The following is an 18,072-nucleotide window of genomic DNA, read 5'->3' on the forward strand; positions in this document are numbered from 1 at the left end:
CAGTTTAGAATAGCACTTGCCCTCCAGCACTCAGTATTTACCCTACAGTGCCTGCCCAGAGCCCCACCACCACTGATCTCCCCACACTTGCCCCATTGTCTGCGCATCTACCAGCTATGGTACTCTGCCTGCACCAGCCAAAACACAGTTCTTGGGTCACAACTGGCAGAATTTCAATATTCCTATCATCAGTCCTGGGTTTTCATCTTTGAATACCTGATACAGTTAATGCAGGTTTCACAACACTAGTCATTTTTGTTTATGAACCCTGAAACCCTGTTCATTAATAAAAATAAAATCCTTCTTCCCAGGCAAACAGTGGCTTATTATGTCTCTGTTGTAGAATTCTATGACACCATTCACAATTGTTCACTTAAGACAAATTTAGGTCTTGGCTTGGGATTCTCTAAGATACCATATTTGTTTTGCTTTTCTCTCTAAATAGTTAGAGGATCCAAATTCATTTTCAATCCTTCGAAAGCTCCAACTTTTCAGAAGATGTGTCAGCATCTGCATCTTCTCACTGGTGCTGGTACTGAATTTCTCTTTCAATTGCTTTATCATTTCAGATTCAACATTTGTTTCATAATCTGCATTTTTTTCCACACTAGGTATGTATTTACTTCTCAATAACTCAGAACTTGCTCAAGGTTTTTCTGCACATATCTTTTCTTTTCCAGTCTGTTCTTTTTCACTGGGGATTTGCCAAGAGATACCTAACTATCATTTAATGCATCTAAAGCAACTTTTGGGGCTGCAGATGTGTGACTCATCTGAGGAGAAATACAGGTTTGTGGTTTCCACATGTTTCAATGTAGCTGGGTCAGCCACACACTTTTGTCCCTGAGTTAATTTTTTTCTACATTTACCACATATTTTGTAGTCTGTCATTATGCCACCAATCATCTGCATTTGCACTTTAAATACATTTTTCTTACGTCTGCTGTGTCCATCTTCCCTGAATGGGTTACAGCAATCCATGATGATCTCAAACTCCATCTTCCTGGTAGATTTGTATAATTTCAAGACACAAGACCTTTTGCAGCAACTATCTGTGTACATGTTGCAAGGCACACTACCATCCAATATTTGTTAGGTTGTTAATGGCCCGCCTACATCGTTACCTTCCAGTGCATTTTTAGACCACCACCTTTTTAACAATAAACATGTTCTTCAGTGCTTTGTGTTATATTGTCAGAGTCTGAGTACAATTTATTTTGCATTAACAGCACATTCCTGTACATATTAATTTATATCTCCTAATCCCATTATCACCCTATCCTGACTTTTTACTGTTGTACAGTGTAACATGAAGAAGAAAATATATTATTTCATCAGTTTCAAAGGTGGCATGTTTTTCGATACTCAAGGTCAAAGGAGAAGGTCACTGACCTTACTTGTGTACATTCTTCAACAATGACAATCTTGCATATCATTGAAAAACTTGTTTCAAGACCTTTCCAAAATTACCTGGTTCACTGTTGTGTCTTTATTAGAATGGAAATTTCAGCCGTTTTTGTCAGCAGTACTTGTCGAATTATCTGCACATTTTTACAGCTTCAAGTGGTCATTACTCCTGTCTTACTTGTGCTAAAATTCTGTAATTTGTTATTTTTCACTCTCTAGTCATGTGCAACGGACACACCAAATTTCATGAATATCGAAATGGGTCAGGTTGAAAATTGTACTTTTCTGTGTTCATCAAACATGGAATGACTCATTTTTATCTTTTTTTTCCTTTTAATCCTTTTCTTTTTATGTTTTGTATGAAGCAGAAAACTATCACTATAATCATGATACTAAGGGCTTATAATAGGAGAGCAGGTTATATAATAACCATTTTGATTTTTCCAGCATAATTATTCATAGTTTTCTTGTCAGGTTGCCTACTAGACTCAGAAACCATCATGACAATGTATCTAATTGACTGCCATTTCATATGATACGCTATTTCTCAATAATGATGTGCCTCGCTACTTAGTTTTCATCACTGGCACCACAGCACGTACACAATGCATTAGGGGCAGTATTGATGTGCCTGGTACATATGTCACACCATATTTCGATCTACATGACATTGCTGTCTCCAAAAACAGTATCAATCAATAGCTCACAGAGTAAATTTTATACATGAGATATCTCATCTACCTTTTTCCAATTACTCTGTAAGTAACATGGGGTCAAATTTCTGACACTCCTCTGTTTGTTTTAGTGTAACTCAAACCATGTGTATAAAATAAGATTCATTCTGTATAGAATGTGAACATTTCAGAAGTAATTTTCTGTTAATCAGGAATGTAACAAAACAAACCTGTAAGCATGCAAAACTCTGAAACCCTTAACATGGGATTATAAAAGAAAGAAGTTATTTTGAAATAACAAATGAATGGAGAGGTGAAACAATCAGTAATACGGTAAAAGGAACTACTACTATCAATAAGTAAGATATTGTAACATAGTATTGCACACAATGAAGTAGAGGGGTATATATGTAAAATAAGTTACAAATGTAAGACGGGACTCAAGATAAGATAAAAAATACAACATTATAACAAGGTTTATGGTACATTAATAAATAATATAGAGAAAATTTATAATTTGTAGAAAATAAACTTTTTCTCGCTTGCATTGAAATTTCAAACACAAAACTTTCCAAGAAGAGACTTAACTCTGTCAAAATTTTGGGCCTGGTACTATTTTCATATTAACCACAACAGAGCAGAAAGTAAAAATGAAGTCCATAAATGGAAAAAAATTGTTAAGATTTGAGTGTGATGCTATGTCATCACTAAAAGCAAGCACAGTATAAGTGCTATCTTACGTCAATTTTGCCTCAACTTTCCAAAGTATCTAAAGACTCAAGAGTTATACTCTAATACAGAATGGGTAATGCTGAATATATAAAATTGTACTTAGGAAACTCGGGCAATAGCCTCAGACCACAGGGCACATACAGCTACTTCTGCATTTGATCACTTGGGCCTTAGAATCAAAAAAGTTTCTACAACTTCTTACACAGTGACAATAAACTGCAGAGCTCTGGGATCACGATCTAGATTAGTGGAGTTGCAAGAGGAGTTAATTAGGACCAAATAAGATGTAAAAAGGTTATCAGAAGCGTTGAAAAAATCCAGACCAAATGGAATTAAAATCAGGCCATATGTTTTATTACAGATGAAAAGAGTGGGAGTAAATACAAGTGTAGCCTTTGTAGTAAATAAGAAAATTGAAAATACTACAGGTATTAAAGGAAACTCAAATATTATATTAAAACTGGTTTTAAAAATAAACAAGAGATATACTGTGGCAATCGCTTGAACCTATGGACCAACACTCAAATTCTGTTGAGGTACAACATCTCTACAAATATTTACAGTTATTTCAAGCAGAATAACCTCCTCCAAACCAACAAGCACGAATTCTGAAAACCTCCAACACACAACACCCACCCTACAATTTTTGTATTTATTTATTTGTTTTACTCCACATACCATCCTCAAAGACAAAGACTGAGGGAATAAGGTAGATGGCATATTTCCTGATTTATAAAAACAATTCGGCTTAATACCGCACCAATGTTTATTAACAAAAGTATGGTAATATGGGTATCAAACAACATAGGTTTCCTTGGTTGATGTTTTCTAGGTAAACAGGGTACAGCATGTTTTATCTTAGACTGAGACTCTTCAGCAGAATTACTTCCTGGTGTACACCACAACAGTATTTCTTATCCACTGTGTCATGACACATTGGTGTATCGCAAATAAATGTCAGGCACATCACGAAATTTTTATGTTCCTGCTCAAGAGTAATAAGTTTCTTTTATTGTGTGCCTTATATTTCTGTTGAAAAGTTCCTATATAACAGTCTTGCATAATGAATTTGTAAAATTTGCATTTCATATTCACCCATAATTAAAAAAATGTATTGTAGGTACTTTTAAGTGTTTGCTTTTTTGCATCTAGTAAAAAAATCAAACATATGGGTGTCATCAAAGTTTGTAACAATCAACATATATAAATTCCTGGGCGTAAAAACTTGTAAGTATATGAAATTGAATGACCACAAAGGCTCAGTTGAAGGTAAACCAATTGGCAGATTTCAGTCCATTGACAGAATACTGGGAAAGTGCAAGCAATCTACAGAGGAGGCCACTTACAAGACAGTCATGCATAACATCTTAGAACACTGCTTAGATCTGTGTGGGACTCATGCCACATAGGATAAAAAGGGAAAACTGAACATACAAATTAAGAAAGGCAGTGACACAAATGGGCACACTTTTGTGTGACCCACAGAACAGCACCTCAGAAACGTTGAGACACCTGAAGTGGCAGACTCCAGAAGGCAGCTGCAATTTATGTCATTAAATCCTCTTTAACAAATTTCCAGAAACACTGTTACATGAAGACTCCAAAGATTCTTTCAACTCCCTACATTTCACTTCCATAGGACCCATGAACATAAAATCAGACTAATTACAGCATGCACCAAGCCATTTAAACAGTCACTTTCATACTCAGTGCATGTGAGATGAAATAAACGATCCAGCAGACAACAAGGCAGAGCATTTGCACAAACTAAGGCACATAAAGGTGAAACTCATCAACATGCAAAAAGCAGAAACAGAATAAATCGAAACAAGAAGCCAACAGATGCAGACGATGAATGAAGTGCTGGCCACAATGCACCATATCAGGAGGATAATTGCAAAAACAAGACAAAAAAGAAATTAAGGAACTCCAAATAGAACTACAACAGCAACATCAGGAATCCTGGAGCAGGTACATAAATACCTCAGCCAACTGTTTGAGACAGAGGAATAGAGCGATGTCACAACAGATGTCCTCATATACATCTTGCATGTCATTCTGACGGACAAAGATAAATTGAACCTGGAAAGAAGTATGGAAAAAGATGATGTCCATATCACCGTTAAATCCAGCACAGCTAGAAAATCAACAGGATGGATGGGATTCTCACTGAATTCTACCATACATACTGGGATATCGTCAGGTGGTCAAAAAATACCAGAAAACTTCAAAACGTTACACACTATCTTAATGCAGAAGAAAGCAGCATTGTGAAAAATAGAGGATTACAGATCTATCACACTGACTACAATATAGCAGCACAATGCATGGCAGACAAATTAAAAGTGCTGATGAAGAAAATGATACACCCTCACCAGACATGTACCGTGCCCAGAAGGGCCACCTATGAGGCTTTAGCCGAATATAGAGAAGTCATAGGCATTACAGCAGTAAACAAATATGATGCTACGATTGTGCCGGTGGACTCTGATAAGGCCTTCACTAGAGTGAACCACGGTTATCCTTACAAGATTCTAGAAAAACTATGCCTGAATAATAATGAATATACTTAAGAGCACCACCTCCAGGCCATAAATAAACAGCCGTAACACAAAACTAATGGAAGTTCAGAGGTCGGTGAGACAAGGTTGCCCACTCTCAGTGGCATTATTTGCCATGGCCCTGGATCCACTTCAGCGGAAGACCAACACCATCACCGGAATCAAGTTGCCCGGCACTACAGCGAAATGTAAAGCTTACACTGACAACATAGGATCCTTCATAGAGACAAGACAGACTTTCCAAGAATACAATAAGCCCTCATAAATTTTGAAGAAGCGGCAGGGAAAAAAATAAATCCACACAAAACGGCACTCGTACGAATCGGAAACCAGAAACTTAACAAAGGGAGCACATGGTACTTGAGACACACAAATGCCAGTGAAAATGTCAGCCCAATACTGGCAATCAGCTCTACACAAAATAAAGGAAATTGCAAGATCAAACGGAAACAGACTGATGAACTGATTCCAGAATGCAAGTCTCATCAGCGAACAACTACTCTCAAAAGTGTGGTTTCTGGCTGTCAAACCTCCTACTGCTACCGACCAGCACTTCCAAGATCAGCGAAATTGTAATGTCCTTCTTCTATGCCCAGGCAGTATTCTTCACTTCATCGAGATACGTGAAAGGGAGGCGAAACAGAACTGTCTGCTATTGCAGTCAATATTTGTTGATAATGTCTGCTCTTGGCACTTACGTAAGTCTGTAGTTGGCGTTACAAAATCAAATCTCTTTAGCAAGCAAGCTTAGATTCAAATTATTACTATCAGCTAGTTGCGTTGTTCAGTGTTTGCCACCAAAGTTGATCATTAACAGATACTAGGTGGTCAATTCACATTTCAAAATGAATTGATATCTTTGACTGGCATAGCACATGTACAATGAATTCCTTCAAAAGACACAGGCTTCAGTTAACACAGCATGATGTTTTGTCCGTTGAAAATTATTCCCTTTAATATTAATGTGGAATAAATCATCATCATCATCATCATCATCATTGTTATTCTTATTGTCCAGGGATAATCCATACATGGTTCACTTCTTGTGATGTTTGGTTCAAAATAGTAGGACACTACAGTTTTTCCTTAACTTGGTTTCTATTAACAGTGTTTCTTTGATATGATTCAGTACTATGAATGCCCACACTTGTTTCTGTCGCATGATGCAGAACAAAACTGACCAACTGAGCTGTATACAAAATAACAATTTCAGAGCCTACCCTCCGAATTAATTTCTGTCGCCAATCACTGTCTCGTCTGCCCTTTGTCCTTTAACTGTTGTTGTTGAGTACTCTTTTCATGTTCTGCCACTCACCAGGTACTGTTGATGAGTTTGAGCACAGCTTGTGGGTTTTCCTTGAGCGCTATTGATGAGTTAACTCAAGCCATCCTGCTGTCCCCTGACCACTAATGACAAGTATAATTGTGCAACTTTGCAGGCAGCTGTGTACTGTTCATGAATTTTAGTGCACAATAGATCTTTGAACCATTTTTTAGCAGTTTCTCACAGTTCTGGCTGCTAAGTTGGTAGTAGTACTGTGTCTACTATGATCTTATTTCACTGCATTCAATTTTACTTCATCTTACTGTTCATCAAGATTAGAATAAAAATGTTTGGGATTACAGAAATGTCCGATACCACCCCGTATGCCTTGTCCAATAACGTCACCAATATGGAAGACAGAACCATTCACAACGTCTCCAGTATGGTGCCTATGACATTATGTAAACTCGATTACAAACACAAAAATATACAAAAAAAGAACACACACATCTTAATCTATAAATATAATCAAAGTAACAGGACGAGCGTGGGAAATTGAAGGTTTTTGGGTGGGGACAAACTAAATACAAACACCTACAAACACACACCACGATCCCAAACCAAACATGACAATGACACAAAACCAATCAAAATTTCCCCAATTCCACTTCACTCACAATATTCACAGGTATGTGTCACTTCCTTTCACCTACATAGCTCAACAGCAATTGCCATTACCACAAAAGAAAAACTGACAGCTCAAAAAATAACAACACTGCGACTACCCATACCATCAAAAATTGGAATCTGACACTTCACTTGACCTATATAGGTCAATCGCAGCTCACGATACCAAAACAGTAGCTACGACACCTCATTGGAATTGGTCACTTCCCTTGACCTATATACACCAGCAGCAGCTCATGATACCAAAATACCTACGAAGACAAATTGGATCCGGACACCTCCCTTGACCTCCTACATTTGTCAACAGCAGCACAAGATACCAAAACACAGCTACGATCACAAATTAGAATCGGACACTTGGTCTTGACAAATGTAACTCAAATAAACTGGCGATAACAAAAAAATTGAAAGAGACTGCTTCCCCTAAGATACATAAATCAACCACAAGTGCCGATACCAAAACACCAGTAATCAACGTATGCAGTAAATAACACCGACCCAACAACACACAAATACCCCACCAATCATCATCATAATATGCGAACAATAGATAAAAAAAACGGCTACTTACCACAAAAAAGTTGGGACTAGTGTAGCAGGGGATACAACCCGTCGGCTTTGGACAATGACGTCACAAGTGGCCAATTGAGAAGCGATTCTTCTTAGTGTTGTAGCTCCCTTCAGTGGCTGATAAGTGTTTTTTGGCTTTTTTAAAAAAAAAAAATCTCACGAGATAGAATAAACAGATCCACTTTATTAAGCAATCAGTAAAAAAACGAAACTGAAACATAACAGCAAAAGCGAAAATGGTAAACTGCTCTCTGGCGGCTTGTGACGTCCTTGTCCAAAGCCGACGGGTTGTATCCCCTGCTACACTAGACCCAAAAAGTTCCAGCGTTACATACTAGGTCAGCCACCCCACTCCCCCCCCCCCCCCGACAAACACACATCCAAAACAACCCCCCCCCCCCCCCCGCAACCTTCACCCAATTAAACTTAGAAAACATATCCATACCTGACAAAAGAAGCCACAAATTAAATTAAATGACTTACCACACGACAAACAGCAAACGACACCACAATAACATAAACACAACACAAACTTAACTCTTAACTCACTGAAACCAATTTCTGTTGTTCTATAAGAGTCACGACCAATAAATGCACCCTTGAAGCAGCGATACCCAAATGAACCCAGTACACCACATAATACGCGGACCATACACTTGAGGACACCACCAACCGCAACAAGACGACATCTACAAACACAACACACTCAAACTAAAGTCCGCATTGTCATGACGTCACACACCACAACATTCTCACGTCACGGGTCAAAACTAATACAAGGGATTGGATGCCTCCATTGATCCAAATGTTTATATTTTCAACCCTTCTATTGAGGAAGAAATTGTGAAGATTCGGCATGACAGTGGGGATGAATTATTCAATGTTGATATAAGTGGTAACTCCTTCACAGATTCTGACAGTGAGAGTCTTGAAGTCGTGTACCTCAATAAGTGTAACACACAGTCTTGTGTCAACAAGATGTAATTGATAGTCTGTCTGAGGAAGAAAGGGTGGTGACAAATTTGACTAGAAGAAAAATCATTTTAGTCCACTTAATCACGCATTTGAAAACTTGTCCCGAGGATACAGCAGTCAGCCATGGAATGATCCAAGCACTCTGTCATTCTTCATGTTACTTTTGAGAGAAGCTACTGTACTGACTAATGCACAAACAGGAGGTCTGAAGTACCTTGATGTCTGTTTTACATGTGTGAAGTGCACAGGAGCGAAAGTACCGCATACACTCCATCAGACAGACAAAAACTATAAATGATCATCTGTTTATGGTATTGAAATATTCATAAATGAATAAAGATCTTTCATACACCTGTATTTCATTGCTTTGCATATTTTATTGCACAATTGGAATAAAACAGACCATTTTCTTTCATTTCATGAACTGATGGATTTAAGGTTTCCTTGAGGTGTATGAGTCTGAGCTTTATCTTTGATAATGATAGAAGCTGAAGAAATTAATTAAAATTTGTATTACAGCCATGACTTGAACCTTTTTTTTAAACTTTATTCAATTGACTGTATACATACAAATAGAGCACATTAATAAGAAATGACACATTATATTTAATTTCAGATTTTCTTTTTAAAAATTTCTCCTTTATTTCATTTATGTTGACTATCTCTTCAGTGTTTGGAGTTCATTTTGTTTTTACACTTAGGATATTTTTTCACGTGTGTGTTTCTGTAATGCTTTCAGTCTTTTTGTGCAGTTTTTGAGTTAGGTTTTTTGACTACTTTCCTCATTGATGATTAATTTCAGCAAATAAACAGTTTTATGTTACTAGTGTAGGTTGGTTCAGTGACAGAGAGTTGTGACTCCCCCCCCCCCCCCCCCCCCTGCACATCTAGTACTGCAGAGCCTGCCCCCAGGCACCCCATCCCCACCGCACCTCAAGGTGGCACTCTGGAGTCTGTTGACTGTGGCCAACAAAGCTTCAAGCTGCGTTTGGACTGTGGCTAACTCCTCCTGCATCTGCACACAACAGACAGTCCCTATCCATCTAGCTAATATGCGATTCACTATAAGGAACTTAAGGAAACCTACTGCCACCCAAGGTAAACAACTACACTCTAGTTGGCAGAAAGGGCACTCAACAATGAAAAACAATAAAAATCTATGGTAGAAGCTAGATCTGGTGCTTATTTTGCTGCTAGGGGCTATCAGGTAAATACTACAGGAAAAAACAGTGACCTACAGTTAACTGCTAGGGGCTATCTAGTGAATATTATTTAAAAAAATTAAACAGTAACCAACGGTGAGATACACCTACTGATAATTCCTCGCATTTACAGTGTAAACAAACGTATACGTACACGCGAGAATGACCTAATAAAACTATAAAAACGGCTACATTCACTGTATAGAGTCTAAATGACACAAATAAACCTAAATACTAAGTATTGTACACTGACAGATGCAGTTACAAAACGAAACCATTAGCTAACAATAAGAGTTCAGAATGTAAAGCACAAATACGAACTCTACTTTATAGGAACCGATGGGCTTACAGTACACGATCACTAATGTCCAGAACAGCTAAGGAATTTAAGCAGACGGCGAGGTGACTATTGGCTTTCTGCTACCTAAACTGTATGTACGAACTTACCGCGTATTTTACGTTTGCTTAACTGTTAACGGTCGCAGGTTGCGCTGGTCAAACGTATGCAAGTGAGCTTAGAATTCACTGTCAGTATGACTTTTCCCAAATAAAACGTGTAAAAACTGCTACCTTCAATGTAACAAGGCTAAATGACACTAATAAACGTGAATACTGAGTATTCAACACTAACTTAAACTGATTAACCTTCGTATTTATAATGTAAACAAACGTTTACGTACAGGCGAAAAATGACCTAATAAAACGTATAAAAACTGGTATCTTGAATATACCGAGTCTAAATGACATTAATAAACTTAAATACTGAGTACTATGCACTGACTTAATTGATAATGCCGCGCATTTAACAATGTAATTTAAGAATGTAAACAAACGTTTGCGTACACGCGAAACTGTCCTTAACAGAAACTTCGCTTTTCCTATTCAGACGCAAATAAAAACTAAAACATTCAATTTATCAAGTCTATCTGAAATTAATGCACGTAAAAACTATAGAAGATACGGCAAAAACAATTAATTACATACCTCGTAACACTCTCTGAAGAAGACGTAAAATTCTGCTGTAAGCTGGTGTCCCAACGAGCAACAAGAAGCTTGGAGTACCCCCTCCTGCGCATGTCGGATTCACGCTTGACGCTAGTATTGAATGCATCTGCTGGTGTAGCGATACTGGCACTCTTCGTGACGTCTACTGTGTAGTCAGCTGCAACCTCTCCTAGTGTTATGTAAATTTGTGTGTGACATTCTCCAGGTAATTTATAAGCGTTTATAAACAGCAAGCAGGAATAAGTGAAGAAATGTGTTTCGGAAGTAAATTAACATGGTACTTAATTTGTATCACAGTAACACTTGAGTTTGATGAGTGAGTGTAATAGTTCGCGAATATCTTGTGATGACTGATGTTTGAGGCTGCTGTCTTTTGTATCTTTTAATTTTTAATGGGTACATAAGGATGAGATTTTATTCTGTATTTAATTGTGATCACATCACCTAGTGTGCTTTGTGATGGTGTGTGAATGTTGTAATTTTTCAGGTTATGTTCATAACAACTAAATACCCGAGTTGTTAGTGCTTGGTTTTGGCCTGTCCGGTAAAATCGCTACGTGTATCTTCGTAAAAGAAACGGCTGAGAGTGTAACGTGTTGTCAGGAGCAGTTCGTCATTGCAGTGTTCTCCTTCATGTACTTCGTGACTAACGATAAAAGGCGGACAGTGAAATCCAAACATTCGCTATGTTAGTACGGTTATGTTGACTTACTTAGCAGTAATAATGATTGTGATGATAATTTTGTGTGATGTGATGTAGACACATAGCGGCTCCAGATTGTAGGGCTAATGTAAGCACTATTTCAAGTGCCCACAGTTTCTACATCATTTCGTGGTTTGAGTATGTTCGCATGAAAGGAAATGCTGTAATTCTGTTGCATTTTGTTAGTTTTCACTGTGCTTTGATTACTCGTGTCGATAGTATTCGTCTAATCATGTGTTAATACCAGTTTGTTGTAGTGTGTGGGTTTTAATGGAGTTCTGTATTAGAGTACTGTAACATTATTTACGAACTGGCGAAATACAAGGTACAGATTAACTGTAATTTGTCTAACATAAAGCATTACATGTCATCGAAACTCAATAGATCATTCATCATAGTTACAGTTAGTATGAAGTCGTTTCAGTAAATGTTTTGTAAGAACATACTAACCAACGTTTAATCTTGATGGTAATCAAGATTGAGAACTTCCGCATTGCAGTGTGCTGTCTACGGTACAGGTATATGGTTATCTTTAATAGCAGGTACAGATTCTAAAACGATGATGCTTACTGTAAATTGAGCATACATCCGTGAAAGAATACAGATGAAGGAAGTTTCGAGGTAGTGCCTATGTTGGAAATGCATATTCACTGATAAACAATCCGTACATCCTGATTTTCATCATGTCCCTATCACACTGAAATTAACACAATGAACCAAGTGTAGAATGAAATATTTGGTGTTATTAAGTAATATTGCTGCAATTTATTGACTGCTTTGATTGTTTGTAATGCTGAAGTTATTTTACGATTGTTCACTCTTCGTGACCTGAGAAATCTAAATGAGTTTATATCACTAATCACACTTTTCCTCATCCACTTTGAATCTGTTTCCTGTGTAATCCCATTTACTGCACACAATAGATGAGTGAAAATACTGCCTTTGAGCTATACCTCATGTACCTTTCTTATCTGATTGCTTTTTCTTTTCAGACTGTAGAACTGAAGCCATGGACCAGGAGCCAACTATGTGGATAAAAAAAGAGGGAACAGATGAAGTACAAACTGAGTTATGCTTCATGGTAAGTGGCTTACTTGTATTTCTTAAGTGTTTCATTAATTTCTGTGTCCAGTATGATGTGTGAATACATACAATTGATGTCATACAGTTGGAAACATGAATAATTCTGTTTACTAAACTGATGAACTTTGTCTTAAATATGACATTTTGCACAGTACATTGAAATAAGCCTCGTATTAAACCTCACATAGAACTGAGCAAGAGTTTTAATTTAATGTTTAGTAAACATGGAAAACTTTTTTAATGCACAACCCAATTATACTGACAAACTGGTTGCCATAAAGTGGGTATATTCTGCTCTGATACACTTCTTTTAAATGACAACCTTAATGTGCAACTTAAGAATAAATATGACTATAGTGAATCTTAGCAGTGCCTTTAAAATTATAAATGGTATGGCTGCAGTTAATGCATTATTGCAGTGTATTGTGGTATGGAATGGGAATTGTAATTTATTTATTGATAATGTAAAATAAAGTATTTATAAATAATTTTAAAGTGACATTCGCATGGTCACTAATCTGAGAAGTACATTTTGTTTACTTTGAATATGTGAACAATATGTAAGTGGAACTGTCAGCAGTAAAGTTAAATTTCAGACAAATATCACATGGAAGCATAAATTGTTGCACAGCAGAATGAATTTGTATGTTGGCTGCAAAGTTTTGATGGAGCCATGGGGTTACACATCAAATATTGACAGGTTTGTTCATAACCACTTTCTGCATTTGCTGCACATTGTTATGCATATTGTTTGTGAAACTGCCACAATGTTACAGTTGCTGGTGTAAATAATCTTACATATACATGCCACTTAAAATCTGATGCAGTGCAACCGTTTGTAGGGTATTCACCTATCAGCAGCAAATAACTTCACTTGGTGCCACCAGTATTTTTATCCTGCCAACCAGAATTGAGGGTACTGACACAATCTCGCAAACTAATTGTGTACTGTCTGTGCTGAACAAGTCTGCTTCAACATCCATCTTAGGTGCAACTGCAGAAGTACTGTGATAGCATTACTGCAGTATTTGCATTTGAATATATATGAGTGCTTCATTATAGTTCATACAAACTATGTGATCAGCTTGAATTCATTTGACACGCAGTATCACAACACTAATCCTAAACCATCACTTTGAGGAAACGGTAGGAAAGTAAATACACTAAATTTTATGAAATACAGTAAAAGAGTGGTTAGACCCAACATAGTTCAGTCTTTGGCTTTCACCGCTGAAGTAATAATGGTTTGGCATACAGAATGATATGTATGCACAACACACGTCATGTAAATGAAAAGCAATTGAAGAGTCATTGACCTTGGACCTAAACTGGAGAACTATTCAAAGGCTACAAGGTTAAAATGTGGTGCTAGACCCACTCCCCCCTTGAAATATTGGTTGTGGAGGGAGACTGATTCATAGTGCATCTCAAGGCCTAGCCTATGTTCAAAGGTGGCAGTGTGGCTGTGAGCTGACCAAACCTAGATATGTGAAAGCTAAGTAACGGATGTGGTAACAAATTGACCAGTAGCACAGCCTAATGTTTACCAAAAAATCCAAATGGTGCCTAGAATGTAACTCTTACGTACAAGAAGACTTCTCTTACATTGTGTGCTGTGTTAGTGGGACTGAACTTTCTATGACCTTAAGAGATGCATGTAGACATTATATTAATTGAAAGCCACCTTCTTTGCCAAATTGATTAAACGTTAATTTTTAATTGGTATATATTTTGGGCATGAGCACATGTGGGAAAGTAATGACACAAAATTTTTATTCGGAAATTATTGAAGCATTTTAATTAAAAGAATCTTAAATTTAACGTATTTATTCTTCATATTTGTATATTTATTTCAAACACAGTCACCGTGGCACTGAACACCTTTCTCCCAGTGAGACACCAGGTTGTTGGTGTCGTCACTGTAGAATGCTTGACTTCGTTGGCAGACCCACAGCCTCACCTACGCTCACACTAATTCATCACTATCAAAGTAGAGTTCCTGAAGGTGTTCTTTAGGTTTTGCAAACAGTTGAAAATTCATTGGCTCAAACTGGGCCAGTGTGGAGGATGATCAATAATAATAAATCAAAGGCGTCAGACTGTTGCAGGTGCAAAAAAAAAGTTGTTTATGGTCTGGCATTGTCATGCTGAAGGAGAGGGTGCTCCACATGTGGATGAACTATTTTAATTGGTGCTCTGTTGTCTGAGGGTTTTCTCACGTGCTGACACAGTTAAATAACACACACACACACACACACACACACACACACACACACACACATATGTTACACACTGCAGTTCAGAACTCTTCAGCAGGAGGGTGCTGCATATTGTGTCAGCAAAGTGGTAGCATCCACGTGTCGACAGAAGCGTCTGACCCCACATGTCGGCTTTGACCCATGACGTAATGGTGTTGTCGTGTGTGACGTCATGACGGCGCGGAGTTTGGTTTGTGAGTGTGGCGTGTTTGTAGATGTCGTCAAGTTGTGGTTTGTTGTGCTCTCTGGTGGTACGTTCAGGGTTTTCGTTTGTGTGGTGTAATGGGCTCAGGTTGCTTTTGCTCATTATCCAGAATTGTTCGAGTGTCGGCTGTGTTTCTAGTGGAATTCGTTTCAGTGAGTTAACGATTTTGTGCGAAGGTTAATTTAGTGTTGTTCGCTGTACATCGTGTGGTAATTTTAGTAAAATTAATCGGTTGTTTCTTTGTTCAGGAATGGATACGACGGATAAAATTGACAGTTGAGCTATATAGGCCAAGGGAAGTGTCTGATTCCAGATGATGAGGATTTTTTTTGGGGAGTTTTGTGATGTCGGTTTGTTTCGTCGTTTTGTGTGGTTTTGTACGTGGGTGGGTGTCTAAATTTGTTTATATTTAGTTTGCCCCCACCCAAAAACACCCCATTTCCCGCGCTTGTCCCATTAGTGTCATTAGGCTATTTGTGGAAAGTGTGTGTGTTTGTTTTTCGATGTATTTTCATGCTTGTAATGTGTATGTACTGATTTTATATGCGCCATATTGGAATCGTGGTTTATGGTCGTGTCCGCCATATTTGTAACGTCATGGGTCAAAGCAGACGAGCGGGATCGGACGCTTCCGTATTTCCACATCAACGGTGTAATATGCATGACAACTGATATTAAGAACAGAATCAAAATTTTGGAGGCAATATTTTCTGCTACACCCTCGTAATAAATTGATGCATTTTACAATTGCCTCAAATGTTGCAGAATGGTTCCCTTGGCATTGCCCAGCATACAGTTGGAAGTCATAATACTAAATCCATACACACAGCAGCCAAAATGTTATGATCACTGATCTACTATCAGTATAAACTCATCCAGGCAATAGCATCTCACCTTGTCTTCTAGTCAGACACACGCAAGTTGCATGGAGTATCAGTGAGCATCTTGTCTTGTTGTAAAATAGGGAATGCACACAATCTGAGTTTGACCGAGAGCAGATTTTGATGGCCTGAAGGCTCGGTATGAGCATTTTGGAAGCTGCACAGCTTGCCGGGTGTTGAAGTAGTACTGTGGCAGTTGGCTTCAAGACATGGCAAAACAAAGGTGAGACCATGGCCAGTCATTATGGGGTTGGGCAAGTACTCCTCATGACAGATGGTAGACATCATAGGCTGGGCAGACTGTTAAAACAAGACAGGCAACAAACTGTGGTGTAACTAACATCAGACATTAATGCTGGGCAGAGTACAATTGTGTCTGGATGCACAATAATCCAAACACTCCCAATGATGAGTCTATGCAGCTGATGACCCACGCCATGACATCGACAACAACTGAAATAGGCATGTAACTATTGGCGCTGGATGTTGACACAATGGCAGAGCACTGCGTGGTCTGATAAATCCTGATACCTTTATCATGCCTTTGGGAGGGTGCATTTCCGTCACCCGCAAGGGGAACAGCCCCTTGACTCCTGTACTGTCGGGGCCTCCATTATACTCGGGGAAACAAGCACGTGGGCACCCATGGGTCCAGTGGAGCTCGTGTGAGGCACTGTGTCACAAAAGAAGTATTGTAAACTGGTTGCAAAGCACATCCACCCCTTCTGTTGTTGTTGTGCTCTTCAGCGCCGAGACTGGATTGATGCAGCTCTCCATGCTACTCTATCCTGTGCAAGCTTCTTCATCCCTGAGTTACTACTGCAACCCACATCCTCCTGAATCTGTTTAGTGTATTCATGCCTTGGTCTTCCTCTGTGATTTTCACCCTCCACCCTTCCCCTTGATGGCTCAGAACCTGTCCTACCAACCAGTCCCTTCTTCTATAGGGTGGCGCACGAAATGTGTTACCATTTTGATTTTGAATATAAACTTTATTGTCAATACAATCTGAAAGGAACATATACTACAATGAAGAGCTGTCCGTGGAGATTTGATCTAACTCAGTACATGCTCAATATGTCCACCATTTCGTTTCCTAACTTCCTTCAAATGAACACTGAAGTTAGTGAGTACCCTACGGCACACGTCTTCCGTAATTTCACTGCAAGCTTAAAGAATAAGTCTTCTGAGCTCCATTAAATCACGTGGACGTTTCAGGAAATTTTTTTCCTTTAGGTACCCCCAACGAAAAGAGTCACATAGATTGAGGTCTGGACTGTTGGGGTGCCAATTTTGTCCGTCATTGAAGCGACCTGGCAACCTGAGTGAAATGATCTGCATGTTGAAATGCTCTTGTAAAAACTCCAACACAGTGTTTGCAGTATGTGGCCTTGCTCCATCTTGCATGAATCACTGTGTGTTGGAGGGCAAGGCAGTAGCAAGAAGGTGTGGAATGAATCTATTTCGAAGCATGCTCAAATAATGTTCACTGTTCAGTTTCTTTAAAGAAAAAGGGTCCAGTAAGTCTGTGACTGGAAATTGCTGCCCATGCTGTAATCCTCAGATCATAATGTCGTTCATGAAGCACTTGTGGGTTTTCAGTGGCCCAAAAGCGTACATTTTATTTGTTAACCACACCGTCTAAATGAAAATGCGCCTCATCTGAAAACCAAACGTTGTTGAGAGTTTCTTCCCTATTCTCCACCCACTGAGCAAACAGTAGTCTCTGCTGCTTGTGTTCTTCAGTGAGCTTCTGTGCACAGGTCATCTTGTATGAGTACAAGTGGAGGTCACTTTTAAGAATGCATTGAATGGAGCGATTGGATATTCCCGGTTGCACTGCTGCCTTTCTACACAATTTCCCG

General features: G+C 38.5%; 2 protein-coding genes across 7 annotated transcripts in view; one reads left to right on the plus strand and one right to left on the minus strand.

Annotated features, from left to right (window-relative positions):
* The window catches only part of LOC126427301 (uncharacterized), a 235,530-nt gene extending 224,432 nt beyond the window's left edge, over window positions 1-11,098 (minus strand). The window contains exon 1 of the mRNA XM_050089606.1: window positions 11,057-11,098. The gene's annotated coding sequence lies outside the window, so the exon portion shown is untranslated. The remainder of the gene's footprint in view (window positions 1-11,056) is intronic.
* Window positions 11,099-11,135: 37 nt separating this feature from the next.
* Window positions 11,136-18,072, plus strand: part of LOC126427299 (putative zinc finger protein 66) — a 138,579-nt gene continuing 131,642 nt past the window's right edge. For 5 of the 6 annotated variants that reach the window (XM_050089602.1, XM_050089600.1, XM_050089605.1 and 2 more), the window contains exons 1-2: window positions 11,136-11,282; window positions 12,773-12,861. In XM_050089602.1, coding sequence (XP_049945559.1) covers window positions 12,790-12,861 — 72 coding nt within the window. In that variant the 5' untranslated portion in view covers window positions 11,136-11,282; window positions 12,773-12,789. Of the gene's footprint in view, window positions 11,355-12,772; window positions 12,862-18,072 lie in introns of all 6 variants that reach the window. The other variant, XM_050089601.1, reaches the window with a different exon arrangement.

The sequence above is a fragment of the Schistocerca serialis genome, chromosome 11, assembly GCF_023864345.2.
Source record: "Schistocerca serialis cubense isolate TAMUIC-IGC-003099 chromosome 11, iqSchSeri2.2, whole genome shotgun sequence".
NCBI classification, from domain to species: Eukaryota; Metazoa; Arthropoda; class Insecta; order Orthoptera; family Acrididae; genus Schistocerca; species Schistocerca serialis.